The sequence below is a fragment of the Numenius arquata genome, chromosome 6, assembly GCF_964106895.1.
Source record: "Numenius arquata chromosome 6, bNumArq3.hap1.1, whole genome shotgun sequence".
NCBI lineage: Eukaryota > Metazoa > Chordata > Aves > Charadriiformes > Scolopacidae > Numenius > Numenius arquata.
The window spans coordinates 38,854,644-38,880,710 of NC_133581.1; the positions used below are offsets into that span (position 1 = coordinate 38,854,644).

At 41.2% G+C, this 26,067-nt stretch overlaps 1 protein-coding gene across 2 annotated transcripts in view; it reads left to right on the forward strand.

Annotated features, from left to right (window-relative positions):
* The window catches only part of EXT2 (exostosin glycosyltransferase 2), a 93,622-nt gene that overhangs the window by 23,174 nt on the left and 44,381 nt on the right, over positions 1–26,067 (forward strand). For both annotated transcript variants that reach the window (XM_074150034.1, XM_074150033.1), the window contains exon 8: positions 16,684–16,815. In XM_074150034.1, the coding sequence (XP_074006135.1) occupies positions 16,684–16,815 (132 nt within the window). The remainder of the gene's footprint in view (positions 1–16,683; positions 16,816–26,067) is intronic.

Genomic DNA, 26,067 nt, shown 5'->3' on the forward strand with positions numbered 1-26,067 from the left:
TGTATTTGATACATAAATGTCTTTAACTTGTATGAAAGTTTTCCACAAGTTACATGTCAGCCTCTGTGCCCTTTTTCCTTTCTTTTTGCGAGATGGATCTGTCTATCTGAATATACAGACATTTTGTAAATGTTTTTCCTTAATAAATATCAACGATTTGGAAGTCTTTTTAACACAGGCTCATTAAGGCATAGGATCAGAATATGGAAGTACTCTGTAATGGGAATAGAAGAGTTACTCCTCTGTTTATTTAGGCATTCTTTCTCACTGGAGCATTTTAGGTAAGGAGTTTATTTTCAAAAGAAGGCTTTGTCGTGCCTGTTCCTTTCTGACTTTATAACACGCCCCACCTCCTGGAAATAAAAATTTTGAATTAATATCTGGTCTGGAAGACTGGGTGACTTTGTGAGCTCTAACGGTACAAGAAGGAAGAGCTAGTGTTCTCAAGTGCAGGAATTCTTTTCATCCTGGTTTCCTAGGGAAACAAGGGTATGATCACATACAGTGTGCATGCTGTTTTCTCTTTTGATTTCTGTTATTGTCTAGTTTCGACCAAACTTTGAGAGGTGGACATCTTGGAGATAAGAAATTCCATAAAATTAGGTAGCTGCGTAGAAGATGAGCCTCAGAAGAGCACGGCCTTTAAGAAAAAAACTTGCAGCTCAAGTTAAGGGTAATAGGAAAAACCCTTGCAGCTTCCCCTTAGGAATGATTCTGCTTTGGGAAAAGTTTTATTTGGAACTGGCACATCTTAGGCCAAAGAAATTCAGGTGTAGCAGGATCAAATGCTAAAGTGACAAACAAAATTCACTATAGATTAAAGAAAGGGGATACGTGGAAGTAGAAACAGCCTTCCATAGGTAACGTTGGCCTGTCAGCTACTGCAGTCACTTGGAAAAGAGTTCTTAGAGCTGTAATAAATAGCTATGTGAAAATAAAGGATTCATGGTCGGTCATGGTCAAAAAAAAGTAATACAAATAATTTTTAGAAAAGAGAGAACAAAATGGAAAATACTATGCAACTACATGAATCTGTTGTATGTCTGCCCCCTGAATGCAGTTCATAGTTATGGTTCTCCCATCTTGAGAAGGATATAATAGAACAAGGGTGATCAGAGGTTTCAAGAGAAGAGGGATTAAACACGAACACTGTTCATCTTGAAGATGAATGATTTGGGATAAGATGAGGAGCAAGAATATAATGCAGAACTGTAAAATAAGAAGGTCGCGAAGAAAGTGAGTGGACGTGAGTGTACGTTGTTTGATACAATTTCATTTGATGTTCCCTAGAACTTGTATTATTTGGAATCTGGTCTAAAAAAATTAAAAAGGTGATGGTCTTTTCCCAGAACTAGTAGGTAGTCCATGGGACTCACTGCTTCAGTGTTTTATGTGGGTGAAGGGTTTTTATTGGCATAAAGGGTGAATGAAGAAATCTGGAGAAGGAGGATATGTCAGAGATGAATGTAAAGGTCTACCCTCTGGCTTAGGGAGTTCCTGAGTTGGAGACTTCTGGAGGCCAGAGAGGAGTTTGGGGAAGTAGTGGCTTATTCTGGCTGTGTCCGTGGTGATGGTGGACCTGCTGGGGACCCTTGTCAGAGACAGAATACAGGAGCAGAAGGCCATTTGGTCAGACGTGGTGCACCATGGTGAGGCAGCTTCAGGACTCAGGTTTGTAGGAGACCTTGGTATTACATTGCCTTATGGAATAACCTTGTCAGATCATCAGTGTTTTTTTTTTAATGCATCTTAACTTCACTGGCTGCAAAAAAGCTCAATGGGAGAATATTGTCTGTGATGTATAGTTCCCTCCTTGGATGAATGGATAATTCGCTTTCCTGAAGCCCCATAAAATACTCACCTAGTGGCCACACAGCATTCTTGATTTTTATTAATTAATAAGTTTTAGATAATCACAACCTCTTGTCTTTCCAGACCGTGTGGACAATTATAAGCTAAAAAAGGATGTAAATCCAGTTTAAAAAACGTGGATGGAAAACGTGTAGTTTGCAGTGTTTGTTCCTCCAGTGGGAATACCTGGAGGGAGCTATTGTGGTTTTTCTCGTGCACATCCCCTGTGCCTCAGCCCTGACCTGAAGAAAAGTTCAGGCTCCGGGTCAAACAGAGCTGAAGACACGGGCATAAATCAAGGACTTGTTTTAGTGCCACGTTAAAACAACATGAGTGGCTGGCTTTTCTGACCCCTCCTCCCTTTCATTTAATGTGCTTCTTTGGCTCTTCTTTAAAGAGGGCTCTGTAGAGTAATTTCAGCTCTTATCAGCTTGCTGACAGCTATATGAGCCTTTCTGCTGGCTCCAGGCAATCACTGCCGGCGTGTGAAACATCCCATTCTTCCAGCCAAAGGCTCCTGGATAGAGTTAAAGCAAATGGGTGGTGGAGTTTTCCCGTGGGTGGTGCAGCTTACATAAAAGAGATGGGATTTAATTCTTGTTAGCCAATTAAACAGAACTTTGTTTCAATATCTGGACACTGGAAGCTCTTTGAGCATAGTTTGATTTTTTTTTTTTTACAAGTCCTTTTAGAATTATTCAACTTCCAGCTTCAGTTCTTTCCCTGACAGGGGACAGTTTCTGTTCGTTGGACCCATCATTATCAAATTTAAACGAACTTTCATCTGTCTGCCATTCGTAGCGGTTGAAGGAGTGCGATTGGAGAGGCTAACCCTGCTTTAATCCTCCCAGAGTGCTCCGGCGGAGCTCCGGGTCCCCCATAAATGTCAGCCCTGGACAATTTGCCATCTTATCAGATGCAGAGAAGTTAGTTCCAGCCCTCTTACCCCTCCTCCAGAGGAAAGATTTGTTGCTGCAAACGGCAAAGGAAAGAGAAAACTTTTTCCTGGCTTATTGCCAGGATCACCAGGGGAGTTGTAGAATCCTTGGCATTTATATGTATGAGTTTTTCATTGCTTTCCCCCTCCCCTCTTCATTTGCCGCGGAGAATATCCTTAGCCTAGATTTTTATTATTATTTTTTTCTCCCCTGTGTTGTCTGTCCTGCCCTGTTGCTTTCCAGAATGAAGCAAACTGCTTTCGTGCCGCTCGTGTCACAGAGTGGTCTTTGTGGCATCTCTGAGAAAGAGCTCAGAAATTTGAGAGCAATCAGCACCTCAACAAATAATTTTTATAGGATGCAGTTGGGCTGCCTTTGTATCTGGGTTAAACGTCATCTGTAAGAGGGAAATTATGCTATTTTAAGACAAGATTATTTTTTAAGATTAGATTTTAAGAGTCTGTATTTTGAGGGTGTGTGTTGCACAGTGGACTTTTGGTACTTACCCTTTGGAGATTGCTATACACAGGTTGGATAAACTACAGATAAACCCAGACGATCCAAAAATTGCGAAGGCATGTACTTCTTTTGGAAATAATATTTGAAAATATTTTCTGTTGTGCACACGAAGCGGTTAGCTGCAGACAAATGGATGATTGTGCATCTTTCTTGGTGTTTCACTCGTTCTTTGTTACTCTGTGCTCTCCCTCTGCTGCTGCTCAGTCTGTACCATGTCACATTTCTTTATCCAATTCACTTGCTCCATTTACCCCTTCGTTATTGAAAGTGTTACAAATTTAGCATTTACCTATATAGTATAAATACACCGCGTTGTTGTAATAATTTGCGTGTGAGCATATTAAATAGTAGTAGCAAATAGACCTTGTTCTTGTATCCACTTTACTGATGAGTAGGTAGAGACATAAATAACTTGTAGAAGGTCAAATCATAATATTAGCAATGGAATTTAGGAGTCCTGGATTCTGTTTTAATGACTAAATCTAATGTACCTTACAATGCAAGCTTTTAAGTTACGAAGGTTTTATGTATTCAATAGAAGCAATCTGCTGCCAGATCATCTTTAGATGGCTTTTCCTTTAGTCTTGGTCTGTAAATTGTGCAGATATCTAACAGTTTCTTAAATGCCTGTATATAGGAAAATTATGTATCTTTGTTACAAATGGAAAAGTGGGCTGCATTAGGAATATACTGTAACGCCCTTTGGCTTGCAAATGGTGTAACTTGTATCAGGGGGTTGGCTCCTTCCTTTCCCCTCTGCTCCTCTTTTTTTAGTTATTCGTTTTAATGTTTTTTTTCTTTTTCCATTAGCAGACAATTTTGAATGCTCTTTAGAAATGAAAACGGCACCTGGCATTGGTTGTCTTTGAGTACATACTCTATCCTGGGGGCTTAAATCTGTGCAGATGCTCTGGAGAGGCGGATTATAGAGGGTGTGCATATTCCAGGATACTAATAGTGGAGTAGAGAATCACGGGTAGAAGTTATTAGATTATGGCTAAGCTTAAGACAGACAGTTTCCTGCGACTGGCCTCAGCTGGTGATGGAATTCTAGTCCCAGGGGATCCACAGAATACTTCATCTTGGTTCCTCCACACAGCACTGTTTGCCATAAAATGCTTCCCAACACTAACAAAAAAAAAAGGCAAAAAAAAAAAGCAAAAAAAAAAAAAAAAATCAATGGTGCCTGTTGAGGAATTGGGAAAAACTTGCCTGATCTTGAATCTGGTGATGAGGTTAAGACTGAGGATCAACACAACACCCATCAACCAACTGTCTGCAATGCTTCAGTAGCTGGTCCATCGGGGAATCTCCCGAGGGGCCGTGTTAGATGTGTATCGAGGGGAGAGGGAAAACCACTCCTCCCTCACGTTTTTTATTGTTCTGCTGAAGCAAAGGTTTAATACAGAGTAAATATGCAAACCCTAGTCAGTGGTGTACTTCCCGTCTTTTTTGGGGCTGCAAGGACTTCTGTAATAAGCTTTAATGTTTACCTTTGAGATTACTTCTCTTTTTTGCAAAATTTAGCTTCATACAATGAATATCCCTCTTTAACGTGCTATTTCACATGTTTGCTGAGAAGAAATAAATAACTCTTGTTGGTGCCTATCAATTATTTTGTCCGTGTAAAGTTATTTTCAACCCTGTTCCTTTGCAGTGTGACCATCACGTAGTATTATCACGACCAGCAATTATTTATCAACTTACCTCTTTCATCAGACAGCTCTACAGCCACGTACAGTTTGAGTCACGAAGGATGAGGTATTATATAGCTTGAGCTCATCAGTTATTTTTAAGGTGCAGAGGCAAAAAGCAGCACCATGTCCTAAACTGGATTTTTCCCATAGATATGGAAAAAAAAATAATCCCAGTGACTGCCAGTCCTTCAGCTTTTATCCTTCTAGAAGTCATAAGTTATATCTGTATTTAAGCAATGCTGGCAGTAACATCTGTGGTTAAAGTTGTCCAATGTTGAGAACTGTGTGCGTGGGAGTGTGTCTTAAGTTTGTGCTTATATAAAACAGAATTATGTAGCTTACAGAAAATTGAGCAAAATAGATCTTCATCAGAAGGGCAACTTCTGCCTGGTATAGAGCTCCAGTTCTGAAGTTGAGGTATGTGCTGATTTTTGACCGCTATAATATGGTCGTAACCCTACCTAGAGTTTTGGGCTTTTTTTCGTGCTTCAAAAAGCTGTCCTTTCATGTGGGTGATTGGCACTGGGCTTGCTTTGTGTTTAACTTCTCTAATCAAGGGAATTTAAGCTTCTATTCTCCCGGCATTAGTACAGGAGTCATGGGAAATCTCAAACAAGGCAGATCTTGTTGCAGCGGTTGACACAAATAAAAGCAGTTGTGCTTTTATTTATTTATTTTTGATGCTGGACGCTGATTAAAAGTTTCCAAGCGTCCTTCAGCCACGTTATAAAGCCAACCAGCAGAGAGCGGGGCAGCTGCCGAGGCTGGGAGATGCCAGTAGACGTGGGACAAGATCACAGTGGGAAGCATCAGTCTGTGTAACTCAGAAAGCTGGGAAAGGTGTAAACAGATCCCCAATTTATCTGTAGAGTGGGCTCTCCAAACACTGTTTTATTGGCCGGTGGCTCCTGCTTTACTAACCTCTAACCCCGGCGATACTCAGAGGTGCTGCCCACCAGCCAGCCTTGTCTTTGAACCTCCCTCGGCTCCTGCCACCTCAAAGGCTTGCGGGCGGATTCCTGTGTTTTGCTTGGGACCTCACCTCTCGGCGGGACGCCTGCAGCAGGGAAAACCGATCCACCCTGAGAACATAGACATATTTGAAGGCAGTACCCCCGGGACTAGAAACCTATTGCTTTCAGTTTCTGGACCTGTCCATCATTTGTCAAGAAATGTGGCTAAAACGTCGCCTCCGCCCCCCCAACTTGTGGTCATACGGTAGTTGAATGTTCCCTGCAATTACATACAGGGATTTGTTTTCTGTTATTTTCTGGGCTGCTGTTGAATCAATGATAGCGTAAGTCTAGTCCACTGTAGGTCTGGTTTCGTGTTGTTAACCGGGAGTGTGCAAAGGACAAATTTATCATAAAAAGGATGCTACAGATCTGAGTAATTGGGACTCCTCCTCAGGTTTGGTCTGCCTGCCTCTTCCCAGTAACAGCCGGATGTAATTGGAGTAATTAGGGAGCCTTGGAAACCGAAGGGAAGATAGTAGGCTATTTTTCATGTCTTTACATCGTTATCAATGACAATTGTGTATATATGACTTTCTGGAAGCCAGAGTAGGATCTGTATTACTCTCTTACAGCTCTGCTATTTCTGTGGTGCCAAGACGTGTCGTTTGCCTGTAAATAAGCAGACAGAACTGGAAGCTCTTGGGGAGCTAAGGTAATTCAGGAAATGGTAGCCATTTTTACATGACATATTTTTAAAGCTTTAAGTGCTTTATGAATTTGCTGGCTCTGTGCTTGGCGACCATATTCCCAGCCGCGGCTGAGAGCAGCGTGGTGGTTCCTGGCTGCTCGTAGGGCTGATCCCTATTTCTTGGCTCCGTAACTGAAATACATATATATTTTGGCAGTGGATTCGTAGGGTGCCAGGGCAGTACGTCAGGTTTCCTGGCTGGTGCAATGTTGCCTTCTGCAACAGAGTTGGGCATTTGACATACTCGTTAATCAAAGCAAATTGGAGGTGCACAAGTATGTGGAGGGAGGGGAGAACACCAGTGCGAAGTGGTATTTTTATCTACTCATCTTGTGTTCTCGTTATTTTTAAAACTAAGTTACTGTCATTAGGACAAGCAATAGTGGAAATCTGTATTTTAGGGGGGTCAAGATATTGCAGGATTTCAAAACTGTATAAAATCTTAGCATTTCACAAGAGAGAATGAGAACTATTCTGTTCAAAATAGCTTCTTCTGTGTCATATATTTGAGCCAGATTTTAAGCAGAGCAAGGCTGAAGACAGAAGATGAAAACTATAAAACAAAAAAAAGAAAAAAAAACACCAAAAAAACCCCTCACCCTGAAACAAATAAAAACCAAAACCCCCACAAATTACCCAAAAGTATGGAAGCAAGACTCAAAATGTTAACTCTAACAGATACGTTTCAAAGAACCATTCTCATATGTGCATAGTCTGTGGTGGTGTACATATGGATTGCTAGAATTGATATAAGTAATTCTTTTCAAAGCACCAAAAGAGGAGAACGTGAGGAAGACGGCAGTGCAAGAAGCTTAAGATGAGTATCTGAGCTCCCGCTAACTTTTCCTTTATCCTTAGCTCTTAGGAGTCAGCGTTTGTCAAGCAGTTTACAGCAGGAAAACTGAGAGCCGGTGGAGGTGAGTTATTCCCAAGCGGCCGGTGTCTGAAGAGTGGGACTAGCATTTTGAACTCTGACCTCTGTCCCCTTATGAATCGGCAGCTTCAAAAAGGAAAAAAAAAAAAAAAAAAAAAAAGAAATTTGGATAGTGGAAAGACTTAGTTTTCACTCTCCGTTGTATCTGAAGTAGGCAAACATGCTTGTTTCATGGCTGAAATCACTGCAGTGGAGAATATTGAGCCAGGTGATTAAATCCACCTACTGCTTTTTTACTTTTGAAGAGATATTTTTTTGAGACTGAATTACAATAAAAACCAGCACCACAAAATGTCTATCTAGAATCTCTGTTAAAAGGTAGGACTGTAACGATACAACTTCTTGTTGTAATTAAGGAATATTCCTCTACAGGCCACTCATATAAATTGTGTGAGATAAATAGATGAATATTTTCGGAGTTTACTTGGGAATCATGCATAACTCAGAAATAGAAGTTGAAAGATGGATTGAAAAATTCAGAAATGATATTGAAATAACTTTGTCATGTTCCATTAGAAGCAAACCTTAGCTAGACTGGAAGCTGGATGTGCCCTGAATTGTTCTACTGCTCATTGCTCTTTTTCCCTTCTGGAGAAACTGCTGGTTTGAGCTTTGGGAAAACCCAACATTGAATTATAGATTAGTCTTTATCTGAAGTGATCAGACACCCCCAAAAGTGCAATTCCGTGCTACCCCCACGTGTTAGCCTTGAAAGTGTTATGCTGATGTTATGAGCACTCTTTATACAACGCCTACGCTACTGCTTTTCTTGGGTAGGTCCTTGTTGACAAACGGAGACAACACAACCAGCTTAGGTCAAATTTGAAAGGTGCTCTTAATCTGATCTTGTAGAAAACATGAAAATAATTCAGAAAACTTTTCGGTTTTAGGTAAGTTAGCATGGTTTTACCAGTATTGCATTGATTTAATGGATTAACTCTTAAAATTCCTACATAGTAGTCTGTGTTACGGGGACAAGAATCTTAATCTTTACTTTCATATTGTGATTTCTAAAGATGTTTCCTCCCATTTTGGCCAATTTTACTGGCACCACAAAAATGAGCCAACTTTTCAGAGCATGGCTCTTATGTTATTCTATAGCCTGAATCACACAAATTATTTTTTTAAAAATAAACCTTACATTCTCGTTTGTTCTCATTGCAAATCTTTGTACCCTTCTGGAGCCCTCAGACCATTTTTAAAGGTAGGGCTTTAAGGTGAAGAAGGATCATTGCCCGCAGCTGGTCGCTTACTCTGTCCCCTTGTGCTCCCCTAATAAGAGGGGAATGGATTGTTCAGGAGGTTTTTTAAGGTACCAGAGCTCTAAATTTCTCTCTGAATTACCTTATTTTTTCCCCCAGTGATTATAGAGAGAAGATGGAGCCAGCCAGCTTTAGGTGTGTTGAACTCGATTGCGCGATATTGCTAAGGGTCCTAAACCAAATAAGCACTTTATTTTTCAAACCCGAATTCTTAATTCTTCATAGTATAAAGTCTTCTGAGGGTTTCTCGCACGTCTGTGTAAAAAACAAACAAACAAACAAAAAAACCCCACCAAAGTTGGCACTGGTTTCAGCTGGCCCAGCTGGTAATGTCTTTGCTGAAGAGCCCTGGACTAAAAGTGATCAGCAAGGAAGTTGTTGGAATAGGGAAGCAGCTGTAGAAAGAGTAAGGTGGTCCAGAAAGAGGGGGAAGATTACAATTCATAGGCAGAAAAATGTGGGAATTTGGGGTTATAGGGTCCTCAGTCTGAACACAAAACTTGTCGTGAGAAATGTTTTATAAAACGCTTGTTCCTCTCTCTTCAGTCCCGTTTTACCTTGTGGGGGGAAGAGGGGGCTTGAGAGCTCAAGCTTGCTATCTGGTTATTATATATCATCAGCTGTCCTCATATGCATCTTTAGTATGGGGTAAATATATAATAATTCCGTTTATCTTGAACCTCAGTAGCCTACCTAATCCTACTGTACAATGGAAAGAGGTTATGGGGGGTGGGAGGGGTTGCCTGTGACCCATTATAGTAGCTTACTTGATGGGCAATGACTTGTTAGGTCTCAGTAACTTAAAAACCATTTGATTATATTGCAGTATCACATGTAACTTAAGAGCCTGAAGGTCTCAGCGGACGAACTTCTGTGCCCAGAGATATAAATACACAGCAGAGTTGTAGGTATTTCTTGTAACATCTTTTGTATCTCTGCTGAAGGTACATGTTTTAGCAAAGGGTTGCCACAGTCAGTTACTTCAGTAGCATCGGTTGGCTAAATATTAGTTTTTATTAGTTTAAGGTTTCTTTTTACAAATAATTAGACAGGATAAAGTTACTTTTTTTTTTTTCCTGTTCTTCTATCCACCCCAAAATTTGAAAGGTCTGAAATGGTTGAGTCTCACAGCATCTCTGTGAGGTGAATATTACATGCTACTGAGAGGCTGAACTAGAAGCAAGAAATCAAACAACTGTCAAGCATTTATCTGTAAATAAGTAACAAAACCAGCATTAAAAGCAAGATCACCAAGGTTCCAGGTGGTCTTTTCTTTGGTCAGACTTCCCTCACCCAGCTGGTCGGGAAGTGAAATCCAGGAACACCAAGAGCCATGGAGAAGGGAAAGCATTGGAGTCGCCCCAGCCAGTGTGAAAATAGTTATCTTTCAAGGCCTCGTAAACCTTTTCAAGGCATTTTGGAAACACTGATCTCCTGCAGTGGGGCAAAATCTTACGGCATCGTGGTGCCTGACCTAAAAGCTGAGAGAAGTGGTGGTTTATGGGCAGTTAACTTTTACTGCTCTTTTGCGAATCTTGGTTTTTTTCCCCTTTGGCTACCTTTACCAATTCCCACCAAGTCACGGGCTGTGAAAAGGCAGGAGGTTAGAAAGCTCCTTTCCTGGGCTGTTATTCTGCTTGATCTGAATGTTACAGAAAGTATTCTTTTCCTTGCCTCATGCCCAGTGTTTTTCTTTTCACAAACTAATCAAAAGATTTACATTGATCTGTCTTGCAGTCTTCGCTGGGGCACCATTAGCGGCATTAACACTAGATCTTATAAACATTATATGAATGGACTTTGTAACCTGATGCTACGCTGGCTTGTAAAGAGCTTATAAAGAGATGCAAGGCCCCCAAGTGTGTTTATTTCTAAGGAAAATAACACCTTACCTAAATAAATGTTACTTTCTGTGAGTAGGCTACCCTATCACTGCCTGTTGTCTCCTATGACAATAACTGCAAATGCTTCCATCCCAAGCTCTTGCCTGTATCAGTATGTGCTGAATAACATCAGTTTAGTTTCTTCATAGTCCACCTGAACAAAATCCTGGATCTGAAATCCTGGAACTTAGAGCCCCTTCCAGTCCCTAAAGGGGCTCCAGGAGAGATGGGGAGGGACTCCTTATCGGGGAGTGGAACCGTAGGACAAGGGGTAGTGGTTTTAAAGTGAAAGAGGGGAGATTTAGATGAGATCTCAGGAAGAACTTCTTTGCTGTGAGGGTGGTGAGACCCTGGCCCAGGTTGCCCAGAGAAGCTGTGGCTGCCCTATCCCTGGAGGGGTTCAAGGCCAGGCTGGACGGGGCTTTGAGCAACCTGGTCTTGTGGGAGGTGTCCCTGCCCAGGGCAGGGGGTTAGAACTCGATGATCTTGAAGGTCCCTTCCAACCTGAACCATTCTATGAAAACAAGTGAAATTGAAATTTTGGGTTAGACGCTTGCTTACTTGCTTGAAGGAACACAAAATTTCCTATACTGTCTACATTTTTGAGGAAGAAAACTGTTAAAGTTTCTAAACCTTTTCTTCTGTCTCGAGATATTGCTAGCGTTCCTCAAAGTGTGCGTATGTATTTGTAGAGATAAATGAATACCTCTACATTATATTAAACAATTTTAGCCTTTACAGAATGTGGTGGGTTTTCACGGCTGATCTAATGGGGATGCAGCAATTGAAAGCGGGGTGGGGAGGAGGGAAGGGAAACAATTTAGAACTACTTACTGGTATGGCCATGTGTGTGACCTTGGTCTGCAGAGCTCATTGCTTGGAGAGAGGGGAGAGTTTGGATCCCTATTCCTTCAGTCTTTGGCTTCCATGGTGAAGCTGTCTTGGCTTTGTAAAATTTTCTGCCAAAAATAAATTCAGGTGAATTAATTTCATGGGGAATCTATTGTATTATAAAAGATTCTAGTCATTTCCAACGCCTTGGCCAACCCAATAATATAATGTATTTCTCATTCTCAGCCAAGTCATTCAGTACTCTAAATTTAACTCTTCTACACCTTGGTAAAACTGTTATAGAAAGTAATGCTTTTCTGTCTTTCGTCTTGAATCTATGCTAGATTTTCTGTTTATCTAGAAATTTAGAAGGGGAAAAGAAGCTGTGTTTCTTAAATACCTGTTTGCAATTCCTGGTAACCCATACATCCAGAACAAGATCCCATAGGTTAACATATGTTCATCTGTTTTGTTTTGGCAGTTGTACAAAGTATACGTTTGATCTGTATTTGCAATTTAGATTGCCTGTGACCTAAGCAATATTTAGGTATATACAAAGTCAGCTTTCTTTACAAGCCTGTGGTCCATGTAGCGTGTTTCCTTAGAAAATTCTGAAACCTCATCAAGGAGATCAGTAGAGTACTAGAAGTTAATTTTGGTTCAAGTTGAAAGGAATGGTAGCCTAATCATACAAAGCTTGGAGGGGTGGCTGACACACCAGAAGGCTGTGCCGCCACACAGTGAGACCTGGACAAGCTGGAGAGCTGGGTAGAGATGAACCTGATGAAATTCAACAAGGGCGAGTGTAGGGTGCTGCACCTAGGGAGGAATAAACCCATGGAACAGTACAGGTTGGGGGATGACCTGCTGGAGAGCAGCTCTGAGGAAAAAGACCTGGGAGTCCTGGTGGATAACAGGATGCCCATGAGCCAGCAATGTGCCCTTGTGGCCAAGAAGGCCAATGGCATCCTGGGGTGCAATGAGAAGAGTGTGACCAGCAGGTGGAGGGAGGTCATCCTTCCCCTCTGCTCTGCCCTGGTGAGGCCCCATCTGGAGCACCGTGTCCAGTTCTGGGCTCCCCAGTTCAAGAAGGACAGGGAACTGCTGGCGAGGGTACAGCAGAGGGCTACAAAGATGATTAAGGGACTGGAACATCTCTCTTACGAGAAGAGGCTGAGGGACTTGGGTCTGTTTAGTCTGGAGAAGAGAAGACTGAGGGGGGATCTGATCAACGCCTATAAATACTTAAAGGGTGGGTGTCAGGAGGATGGGACCAGTCTTTTCTCAGTGGTGCCCAGGGACGGGACAAGAGGGAACGGGCACAAACTTGTACATAAGAAGTTTCATCTAAACATGAGGAGGAACTTCTTTCCTGTGAGGGTGTCAGAGCCCTGGAAGAGGCTGCCCAGAGAGGTGGTGGAGTCTCCTTCTCTGGAGACATTCAGACCCCACCTGGACACGTTCCTGTGGGACCTGCTCTGGGTGGACCTGCTTTGGCAGGGGGTTTGGACTAGATGATCTCCAGAGGTCCCTTCCAACCTCATATCATTCTGTGACTCTGTAAACTGTGTATAATCAGCGCAATGTGGAAGACAAGATCTGTAATTATGGATCATTTCTTTCAAGGTCCTGAAAGGTTTGGAGGTAGCTCTACTTAGTGTGTTACAATTGCAATACCTTACAAGTGTTACCCGGTGCTTTAAAGCTGCTCTTGAGTATATGGTTATATGCATATGAGTATATGCTCTTGACTCATGGTTATGAGTCTTCTGAATTCATAGATACAGAAAAGAGAAATGAACAGCTCGGAAAAACTGTGTAAGAATACTAAGAAAGTTGGCATAGGAATCAGGAACAGATTTCTTTTTTTTAAATTTTTTAAATTTTATTTTATTGTTGTTTCTCTCTCCTGTGTCCCAAACACGTTAATGGGATTTATATCCCCCCTAGGTATTTGTTACATTCCAACATAAGCTTTTGAACCACACCAGGTAGAGCAGAAAATATATTTCAAATGGAATCGATGTACATCTTCCCAATAGAAAACTTTCCCAAAAACGTTCGGTAAGTTTTCATGCTGAGAGCAGCCACCAGCAAGCCGTGTTAATCAGTTCTGCTTTATAAAAGCAAACAAGGTGGGGAGGAAGTAATGAGACCCTGAAACATCTGTTTGGAGACTTCGAATCCCCTTAGAAGGTTTTGAGTTCTGCCTTAAAAAAATACAACTCCAAAAAATTACAGATGACTGTGGGAACGTTTTCTAGCTCTTTACAAAAAATTAATTATGTAAATATTAGTCTATAAAAAGTAAATTCCCTCTGCCCTCTTCTCCAGTTTTGCTTCTGGTATAAAGGTGTGATCTTGCCTGACAGTGCAAACATTCTTTCAGCAAAGAGAAACTAGAATCAGATCCATCCTGGTTTTGCGGAAGGAGGAAAACCGGCTTTGATTGTTAGGAAGCCATAGATAATCATAGATATTACAGTATTAATAAAGAATCTTAGAGTTAGAACAGCAGGAATGCTCTCCCTTAATAACAGTGAAATGCACAGTGCTGTGTGTATTTTACACAATTAATAGCTACTTAACTGTTTTCTAAAGTTAAAAGGCTACATAAAATAATTTCTCTCTACTTAGGTGTTCTGAACTGTTGTCTGACGTGAAAATGAAACCTGAAATCTCTGTTCTCACTCTTGTTCATTTAGGATACTGCAGCAGAGGGGTTCGCTGTTCATTTTAATTCTTAATCTACTTCTGGTTTTCTTTTTAAATCCATTGCCGCTGAGTTCTGGATAATATGTTTTTCTTATGAATGGGGCAGAGGGAAAGGAATACTGAAGTCTTTATACTTAGCATGTGTTGTTTGCTTTATTTAGTGCCTTTTTGGTATTTTAGGAAGGCAGATGTTATTTGTTCTTACCTGTTTATGTAATTTTTCTGCTTTTTCAGTTGGACATAATACACGTTTTGTTCTATGTGCTTGGGAATCGGCCTGTTACCCAGCTGTTTAGTCCTACCAGGGAGAGAAGCAAGGAGAGGGAAGCGATTCCGTTCTAGATTGAAATTGCTTTGCGCTCTCTGGATGACAGGCTCCAGAGAAGTGTAATTTTTGGACATACTCATTAGTCTCCTTAATAAAAGTTTGAAATACCTGGAACTAGTGAGGCTTATGGTTGTTAACGTTTTCTCACAATAAAAGTAGTGCCCCAGAGAGCACTTGTCCCTTCCCTAGTTTGCTTTTTTAATTGTAGCATGGATTATTTTTTTTTCATCTTAAATATTGAACAGAACTATTCCAAAGAACCTGTTTTACAAACTACCCGCAGAACAGTTTTAGGACCAGTGTTTCGGCCATAGGTCTTTAGTTCTGAATCCTGTAGTTTACACTCATGGGAAGGCACAGGGTAGCGTATGCATGAGTGTGTGCAAATTTGCTTGTGAATTCGCATTTTCCCTACTTGTAAACTTTCCTGTACGCTGTGATTTAGCCTAGAAACGCTCCAGCACAAAGTGTGCATGTAGGAATCACTCTTTGTCTTCTATAAGACAAACTTATTAACAGCAGCTAAACGAGAGTTGTTTTTGGTTCATCTTAAAGTCTGTCCCAAAAGCTTGGTGTTCCTTCAGTAATTTAATATTCTAAATAATATTATTTAATATTCTCATAGCATGTGATTAAAACCAGCCTGTCTGTAGAGCCTTTTTGCTATTGAAGGAATCGATAGCACTAGTAGAATAGTGCTTGCCCAAATGTATATGTTGTCTTCAGCTGTTGTGTTCTGGCTCTGAAAGCTTCTCGAGCTTCCAATTATTGAGAAAATACCTTTCATTTGCATTGTTCTACAACCTAGATGCAAAGGCATACTTATATGGTTGATACTGAACCATAGGGAGACTGCAAATTAAATTACCTTCTGGACACTTCAAGGTGCTGGAGTTCCCTGAAGACAAATCAGCTGGAAAAAATTCGCATCTCTTGGGCCAAAACGCCTAAACTACGTTTATTGGCAAAGTGTGTTTCCTGGTGGGTTGTATGGGGTCCTGCAGGATCATTTGATGGTTCTAGGCATTTAAAAAGTATGTTTATGTGTCTAACAGAGAATCAGATAAGTCAGCATTTTCATTTCCAAAACTATGCTTTTCTTCCAGCGTTTCTGTCTTACGCAGAAACTGGGACAAGATTAAAACTTGCCATCCAGGACCTTCGCTTGAAAAGAACTCATCCCTGAAATTCAGTGCATTTGTGGATAAGAAAATCACGTGCTTCATTTCAGCAGTTTTACACCGCCCGTGTTGTAAATTAGCCCAGGTTAATGATTGTAACGAATGGGCGTGTGAATGTACTTTTATGTGAAAAACTTACTATTTACTTGTATAAATAATATTTGGGTTCTGGAAGACTTGGGAGGGTATTAGTTTGGTAGGGTTCATGGTGGCTGAAGTTCTCTAGCCGATCAGCTCTCTAATATTGATGCTGAAAGATGACTTGTAAGTTCTACCTTTTAGGCTGTGTGCTTTTATTTGGATATTTAGCTGCGCTATGGATTCTTCTGCCTTGGAAAAACTGAGTATAACAGCAGTTTCTTCTGTTCTATAGTCATAGAATCATAGAATGGTTTGGGTTGGAAGGGACCTTAAAGATCATCTCGTTCCAACCCCCTGCCCTGGGCAGGGACACCTCCCACTAGACCAGGTTGCTCAAAGCCCCGTCCACCCTGGTCTTGAATGTTGAACTGCTTTTGACATTTTTCAAGAGGAAAACATATGATAAAAGTGTGAAAGTAATCGATTCCTTCAAGTATTCTCGTTACGTTTAATCCCTTGCAAAGTAATGCTGCTGCTTCTCTTTATTGACTGTAAATCCTATTTTTTGCGGGGGATGGGGTTGAGTTTGAAGCCTTCGGGCTCTATGGAAATATCCTAGCTACAATAAACATGCCTCCTAATATAATTTCTACCTGACTTGTAGACTGTGTGGAAGAGATTGTGCCTGGCAAACCACAGTTTGATTATTAAGCGCTGGATCGGTGCGGGACTGAAAGTGAACTTATATTCTCTTTATAGGCGAGGTGGTTCTGGGAAGCCTATTTTCGGTCGATGAAAGCAATTGCTCTTGCTACTCTTCAGATTATCAACGATAGAATTTACCCCTATGCTGCGATTTCTTACGAAGAATGGAATGATCCTCCAGCTGTGGTAAGTAAATTCATTTGATTGTTTCATAAAACAAATTGTGGGTTTGGTTGTGGGGTTTTTTTTTCTTGTACGAAAGGTACGTGCTATGAAACTTGGTAATAATTATGTGTATGTGTGTTTGTGTGTGTTGTGCTGGGGACTCACACAGATGAAGCTAATATATTTGATGACAACTGGGAAAATAACTCGCAGTTCATTTTATGTCCTGGTGGTGAAATGCAAACTTTTAACTTTTGGTATTGCACGCACTAAATTGCTTGCTTTTTTATGTATTTATTTATTTTTCATGCACACACACACACTCCTTTATTTCTGTTGTATTTAGTGTGAGTTTAGCGCTCTTAAAAATGAATAACTGCAGTGGAAATAGTTGGTGGAAAGACTGAAGATCTTAAACAATCTGCAAGGCTCTTTCTTGTAATTGTGATGAAACAGCTGATTATTCCTATGCCTACAATTTTCTCCATGTTATTTCTACGTTATTTCTCTTATATAGAAACTGATGATCAAAGTTTTGCTGTGGTGTTTTTTTTTCCTTCAAAAAAAAAAAAGTTTCACTGGTTGAACCCCACCTCTGTTAAGAAGAAACACTGGAGTATTAATTAACCTTCTGCACCAAGCAGCTGGTTCTGATTTTTTTACTATATAAAAGCCTGCAGATGATTTTCACCCATAATCAGTTAATTTTCTCTGTGTCAAAATATAAAAAATAGTTTTGCTTTACTAATAAACCCAAACTTGTTAACTGTCTCACTTTATGACGGTGTAGAGAGAGTTTCTCTGAAGGCTTCGTAGAGTTTTTTAAAAGCTCAGGAGCTTTTTTTTTTTACTTCAGTGTGTTTTAATTCAAACTCTTCAGGCTGAGGGTGAAGAGTCGCTGACAGAGTTAGAAGCTCATTGCTGGGTTTCAGAAGATGATTTTCCGTTTCCAAAGGCATTAGTAACCTACGGTTGTCATTGCCTGGAGAGCAAGCGTGGTGCTTGTCAATATTTAAAGAAGAAATTAAGCTGCACAAGAAGTATGGGCTCTGCGAGAAGGGGATGGGAACATCTTAACATCTTTACAACTTAACGCCAAGCGAGCGCCTTGAAATGCTGAGTAAAATGAAGAAAACAGCTATAGAGATTACTCAGTCTTTAAAGGGGACAAAAACATCTCCCGAGTTCTCACCTATCCTGGAAACCCATCCGTTTCTGGGGAAGCTAATCTTCCTCAGAGCAACAAGCAGGCTCGTTTTGTTTTGTTTTGTTTCTTTAATATATACTTGGAAAAAATAACCTAGAGGTTATTAAGCAGAAGGTTTATGACCACAGACATAGCAACAGAACAGGAACAGAACTCTGAAGCCGGGGGGAACACATAATAACAATACCGTGCTAGGGCAGTAGGAGTAGGCAGGAATATTCTATCCATGTGCAATTGCCAAGAAAATTTAGAAAGCTGACTGCAGTTAGACAGGCTGGAATTAGTCCAGGACGTTGGGGTTAACACCTCGTATCGTGCCGCTCTCATGCCACGAATGGTCAGTTCCTTGGTGGTTTTATGTCTCAGTTGAAAGAATTTGATGTTTATCCTAGCCTATGAAAATTGCTTAATATGTGCATGAATTCATTTCTTGCTTCAATATGAAACAGAAATGTCATTAAAAGTTCCTTTATGGGCTGTGTAAGCTCCGTATTAGCCAGCAACACAGAGTGCTTGTGACCCTTTCTCAGAGGGTCAGCTAAAGAAAATAGAATTCAGATCAGGAATTGTTCAACAGCAGTTAAATTTGTAGGACAACAGTACACAGTCCTGTGATATCTTTAACTGGGAATTTTGATAGCTACTCTGAGCATGTATGAACGTTTCCTTTCACAAGGCTCTTTCTTCTTTTTCTTCTTTTTTATTTTCTCTTTTTTTTTGAAGCCAGCTAATACTGTTTGATTTTCACCCTTGTTCTTTCATTCAAAGCAAGTAACCGGAGCCTTCTCTGATTTATCTTTGAGATATTTTTTTTTTTTCTTGAATATATTTGATCTCTTTGAGGTGAGAGCATATTACAGTTGTGGTCTATAGGGGAGCATATTTTTCGGGACTCAGATGATTTCTAACTTCAGACAATTTAGAAGGTGATGATATATACACTATCTGCTAGTAAATATAATAATAAATTTAGTAGTAGTTATTATCATTTTTTTAAAAAAGAATTGTGCTAGTGGGAATTCCACAGTTGGTGTCTGCTTGTCAGGGGAATAATGATCCCACTTGAGCCTGAGTGTTTCTCATCTAAGCTCGTGCCTAATGCCCACTCAGAGCACTATTACAATATCTAGTAAGCCTGAATGAAACCTTATAGTTGGAAAGCAGATACAGATGTACGTTTGAGGTAGCGGAAGATGGCAACCGTATCCTCTAACTCTGATAAGAAGACAAAATAACTAAAGCTGACTTGAATATGTTTCTTATTTACAAGAAAGTTGCCGTATTCTTCCCTAAACAAACTCCAAGACTGAAGCATTTAAAGAGAATTATTTCAGGTTGGCCCCAGGGCCAATAAAATGAAGCACCTGCGAGTTAACATGAATGCCACAGTGAAATGTGTGAGTAATTGGGTGTCATAAATTCTTACATTACGAGCTAGAACTGTCCCTCCAGAACTCACCGTGTGTATTCTGCCTTCAAACTGGGCTGGTTCGGCACCCAGTTCACAGAATCACAGAATCTTAGTGGTTGGAAGGGACCTTTGAGATCATCGAGTCCAACCACATTAAAAAAAAAACAAAAAAAAAAAAACAAAAACACACAAACAAACAAAAAAACACAACACAAAACCAAACAAACAACACCCCCCCCCCAAAAAAAAAAAAAAAAAAAAAAGCAGCATCCATCAACTAAACCCCACACACAACACCCCACCACAAACCAACAATCCCGGGCACTAGAGCATGCCCTGAAGTGCCACGTCTACACGTTTCTTAAATACCTCCAGGGATGGTGACTCCACCACCTCCCTGGGCAGGCTGTTCCAGTGCTTGACCACTCTCTCAGTAAAGTAATTCTTCCTAATATCCAATCTAAACCTCCCCTGCCGCAGCTTCATACCATTTCCTCTGGTCCTGTCGTTATTCCCTTGGGAGAAGAGGCCAACCCCCGCCTCTCTACAGTTTCCTTTCAGGTAGTTGTAGAGGGCAATGAGGTCTCCCCTCAGCCTCCTCTTCTCCAAACTAAACATGCCCAGTTCCCTCAGCCTCTCCTCATATGACTTGTTCTCCAGACCCCTCACCAGCTTGGTGGCTCTCCTCTGGACACGCTCCAGCACTTCAATGTCTTTGCTGTAGTGAGGGGCCCAAAACTGAACACAGTACTCGAGGTGAGGCCTCACCAGTGCCGAGTACAGAGGCACGATGACTTCCCTGCTCCTGCTGGCCACGCTATTCCTGATACAGGCCAGGATGCCGTTGGCCTTCTTGGCTGCCTGGGCACACTGCTGGCTCATGTTAAGCCGGCTGTCCACTAACACTCCCAGGTCCTTTTCTGCCGGGCAGCTTTCCAGCCACTCTTCCCCAAGCCTGTAGCGTTGCTTGGGGTTGTTGTGGCCGAAATGCAGAACCCGGCACTTGGCCTTATTAAACCTCATCCCATTGGCCTTGGCCCATTGATCCAACCTGTCCAGGTCCCTCTGTAGAGCCTGCCGACCCTCAAGAAGGGTTCCTCGAGCTCTGCTCGTTCCTCGTGATGTTGTGGTCAGAAAGGACTAAATGCAGAGCTCTTACAAAGTCATAGAATGGTTTGGGTTGGAAGGGACCTTAAAGATCATCCAGTTCCAACCCCCTGCCATGGGCAGGGACACCTCCCACCAGACCAGGTTGCTCAAAGCCCCATCCAGCCTGGCCTTGAACCCCTCCAGGGATGGGGCAGCCACAGCTTCTCTGGGCAACCTGTTCCTGTTTTCATACCTGAGGGGGGTGGTTGTTATCTTGGACAGTTGGCGTGGAAGTGATATTCACACATTTAAAATCAGTGCTCCTAGCTAGATCTGCACATATATCAGCTTTATTCTTCTTCCTCATATATTTCTCGTCTCAGCACAAAGGGACACCAGACCACCTTGTGCCATCTGTAGTTTCCCAAACGTTTTAAACCGCTCTGAGCAGGTCCTGTTGCCCAAAGAGGCAGTCCTGCACTCTTCTGCAGTTGGACGATGACTTCTTTCTCTCCGTGCTACCTTCTTTTTGAATTTTCTGATTCACTTGTGGTGAATTAACTGAAATAATTTTCATCGTGTAAAACTCAGCCAGCCAAAGAAAGGAAAAAAAAAAAAAAAAAAAAAAAGGAAGGGGGGCAAGGGAGGGACTGAGTGGCTGGAAGGCTGCTTTTTTGGCATTAATTTGGCTTATATTGGCTCCAAATATTAGTGAGACTGTTGCCTGAGTATCTTCACCCCAGTGTGGATACAGCAGCAGTGGAGGAGGGAGTGTTTCCAGCAGGAGGGAATAGAACGTACACAGAAGATAAATGCAGATGCAGTTAATTCCGTACTTAGTACATAACAGTGAGGAAATGATCCAAGAATTTTATGTGTTTGTATGGGTTGACTGAAGAGTGTTGGCCCGTTCTAAAGAAAAAAATTACATTGTGAAGTGGATTGTTTTCCTACTTGTCCGCTATCCTGTTGAGGAAGGAGAAGACTAGTAGCATATAACATGCTAATATGGTATGGAATAGTACTTTTCATTAAAAACGCCCTACAAGATATTTCCTCCTTTTAATGAAGAGGGGCAAATGATGGTTTTGGGGCCTGAAATTCCTTCCTGGAACCGTGTGAGTCCTTTATGTCTCAGACAGTCTCTTGCTGCAGGTGTGGGAGTTTCATGCCCTCTGTATTTCTTGGCCCAGCCATTGCCTATTAGGCAGGAGCAATCAGTTACCTTCAAGTAAGCCACAAAAAGACCACTTCTCCGGCGTGCGTTCTGATGGTTACCAGTTTGGGCTGCACTGGAGCTCACAACCTGGGTTTGTGATCTGTTCTCTTCAGTTAGGTACTTTGATGTGCTCTAACAGAGGTAAATTCGGCACTGGTGAGGCCTCACCTCGAGTGCTGTGTTCAGTTCTGGGCCCCTCACCACAGGAAGGACATTGAGCTGCTGGAGCGTGTCCAGAGGAGAGCCACCAAGCTGGTGAGGGGTCTGGAGAACAAGTCATACGAGGAGAGGCTGAGGGAACTGGGCATGTTTAGTTTGGGGAAGAGGAGGCTGAGGGGGGACCTCATTGCCCTCTACAACTACCTGAAAGGAGGGTGCAGAGAGGTGGGTGTTGGCCTCTTCTCCCAAGGGAATAATGGCAGGACCAGAGGAAATGGTCTGAAGTTGGGGCAGGGGAGGTTTAGATAAGATATTAGGAAGAATTACTTTACTGAGAGAGTGGTCAGGCACTGGAACAGCCTGCCCAGGGAGGTGGTGGAGTCACCATCCCTGGAGGTATTTAAGAAACGTGTAGACGTGGCACTTCAGGGCATGCTCTAGTGCCTGAGATTGTTGGGTTGTGTCTGTTTGTGGGTTGTTTGTTTGGTTTTTTTGGGGGGGTGGGGTGTGGTTGGGCTCGATGATCTCAAAGGTCCCTTCCAACCATGAAGATTCTGTGATTCTGTAAATTATTTTCTCACTTGTGCTTCTTTGTAGATTATTTAAATTCTTCTCTTACTTCGCCTCATCCCTTGCTAACACATATGGCTTTTGGAAAAATGACTAAGACGGGGTTTTTCCAGATTTCTTTAGTTGCTTTTTCTTGAAATTCTTTCGAGCCTTTTTATAAAGTAGACCTATAAAACTTTAGAGGTTGTTTTTTCTTTTTTTTTTGTCAGGGGCTGCTTTTGAGCCTTTGACCTTGGATGATACAGACCGTAGTTTAATAATCACTTGAGAATATCACTATGCTGAAAAATAAACACACCAGATTGCATTTCTCCTGGCGAGGCAGAAAACAGCACCATCATTTGGTTTAAACTAAAATAGCCAAATTAACCTAGTGCAAAAAGTGCCGTTCATTTAGCAAAGCCTGAGTAGGATGTTCGTTTACCAAATACTTTGTGGGCTTCTGCCAATTACCAGGCAGTTGACACTTGTTAAATAATTAGGCTATTTCTAAGCTCTTTGGCTAGTTATTTTACAGCCCCCAGTCTCCAGATAATGCCCCTGTTATAACTGTACTTCCATCCTAATATACCATTCCTCATCTTTGAAGCATTAAGCAAATACTAACATACACTTTTTTTATTTCCCTGTAAATGAGAAGAAGCTGACACTTTTTGGGGCAATGCACATCTGGTATTTTTTCCATATTTTTTCCATTGAACAATATTAGTTTCTGTTCCTGCTGTATTTCCTGCTCCCTTGTGTGACCGGTTGGAATCAACAGGGTGAAATTTTGCTTTATTTACCATGGTAGAAGATAAATATTCTTTCTTATACTGAATAAATTTCTGTTTATCGATATGTTTTTCCAGTGTTAATGTTATGGTCAAGTTGAGTATACCCTTATGTATTCGGCTATATTGATATTTTTGTGTGTGTGTGAAATGTGATTTAAGAGTTGCTTATTTAACTTACCTGCCCAGAAATTAGGATTCTTTTCTTACACAGTGATAGATAACCTCACAGTTATCCTGTGTTGTGTGGCTAGTATCCTATGTGTAGGTTTATTTTCATTCTAAATTCTATCCTTTGAGGCACAAACAACAAATTTTTGGATTTGATTGACAGAATGGGGAGCTGGATATCATATCTTTCACTTGAGTGACAGTTTAATTCTTAAGACTACACCTAACCTTTTAATACTCTGGGCTTTTATTTTCTCTAAGAGCTTTTTGCTTTGTCTTGAGCTTAGAAGTAGAGGCATAAAGATACACGAGAGACATGTTTTTAACCTCAGCAAAGCTGGTTTTGAGATACACCCAAAGAAATCATACAGGTTTGCTGGCCAAAGGCAAGGAGGGTCTCATCGTTGCTGTTCATACCTAGTTTATTACACTGCCTGGTGCCTCCTGGGGCTTCATAACTGTGCGGCTTTATTTTATGTAATGGGAGTCATTAATTTAAAAATAATAATAAAAATAATGGGACTTTGTTGCTTTGGATTCTGCAAGTCATCTTTTCAGTACTCCCTGTCTTTTCTAACTTAAGGAGCATGAAAGGTATGTTAAGTTCCATTTTTCCAATGCAGATTGTGTCATACCCTGGGTTTTTTTGGGTCAGGAGCTGATACTTTGACTTACACCAGGGAAGAAAAACCCACAGTGAAACAAGAATCTTTTTCCTGGTTGTCTTTCAAATCTTTTGAATTACTCTTATTAAGGTTATAATGTTATAATATTATTGTTACAAAAGAATGGCAATAAAATTGATGGAGGGATTCCAAAAAGCATAAGTATTTTGACAACTGTAAATATGAACTCAGTTCTTGATAATTTTCCTCACTGGAAATCTATTCCTTGGACACATTATTGAAATTAAGGGGTTGAAGACAGGAACCTGAAGCTGAGTTTTGATATCAAAGAATGTGTTCAGCCAAGGGATTCTGTCCGAAGGGCTCAGGCAGCTGATTAGATATAAGCAGCTAAACACCAAAAAAAAATAATATGCTGAATAACTTAATGTTATAGTTGCGTGATGTATTTTGGCAATCAAAATTCACGATTTGTGACAGCATCAGGTTTCATTGCTCAAAAAGGAGCAGGTGGAAGAAACTCCTGGGTGTCTTGTGGCTCAAATGTTTTTTGAGGGAGGGTTTATAACCTTCATCAAAACGTGAGACGGGGGCCACTGCAGCTTGTTTTTTGCGGTTCTGCAGAGTGTAAGTGCTGTGGTTGGCGCTGGAGAAGCGGAGAGGGTTAATTCCTTTGGTTTTGCCCTCTGACCACTTGAGGATGGGAAACATGATGAAATACTTTCTCAAAGCATTCGATAGAAACTTATCATGAATAATTGGAGCAAAATAGAATAAATCAAGGCTTTTTTTTTTTTTTCTTTTTTTTTTTGTCTGGTAATTCATAATTGAAACCACATTGAGGTTAGATTGATATTCAGAACAACCCGACTGAAAAAGCCTTACCCGCAGAGGCAAGGGATATATATCCCTGCTTCGCTCGGATGTATAGAACTGCTTAGCTGCTGTTTAAACTCAACGCACTGTTGCCTTTACCTCTGTGCTTTTAAAAGACGGTGAGTTGTTGTTGTTCAAACTGTGTGGTTTCACTAATATGTTGGTTACAACAAGCGCTGAGTCCAGTTGTTGAAAATAAAATAACACGGGGCGGGGGGGGGGAACCCACTGTCTTGTTCATTGGAGCAGTGAAATTTTATTCTTCTGAGTGCTGTTGCTGAGTTTTCCCACTAAATGGTACCTGGGAAGTACTTGGCTTCTTCCTCCTATAATACGGGACATCTTACACAGCCTTGTTTTCCTAGAGCCCGTTCTGTGGTGCAGTTTGTAATCTGTCTGATGTCTTCAAATCTCTTTCAGTGGCACTTGGCGTACACCCAAATAAGAAATTTTGGGATGGGACCCTGTCTTAGTTCTTTCTGGTATTTTGCCAACGCGTTTGAGGTCCTGTAGCGTTTATAAAGATTGGCCAGTTCTTAGTCCAGTTGTGTTCACTGATGTCCTGAAGCTCTTATCTGTCTCACTTCTGTATCCTGCCAAGAATGGTCTAAGACTTCTCTTTGAACTTGAACCTGAAGCCTCCACATTGAGTCCAAACTTGAGCTTCCCACATAATGAGAATTCAGCTCCCTTGATACCTTGTCCTTAATGTTTTAGCTTTTCCTAAAATAGAATCAGGTTGCTTTTAATGACTGGGAAGGAGAGCAATATTTAATGTATCTATAGTAAAGGAAGGTGCCGTATTTCTAATGTGTTATTCCACATGCACACTTGTGGAAAGTGTGCACGGGAGAGCTGAAGAAGCCTTAATCCTTCCCTGTATGCTCACCCAGTCCTGAATTCTCCTTTCTCCCTGGCTTCAGCCCATCCCTAAGTTCTCACTGTCATTCAGGTCCCCCTACTTTGGCTTTTCAGAGCCAAAGACATCTGAGACTGTGAGACTTAAGTGACATGAGATGACTCTTAGGAAGCTGGCGTTTGAACTTGATACTTTTTGCCCGTAAAAATGATTCCCAGCAAACAACCTATTAATCTTAGATCAGTTCTCCTGGCTCCTCTAATGGTGTTAGCTGGGAGGGCAAGAGCGAAGGGTTGTCTTATCCATAGCTGAG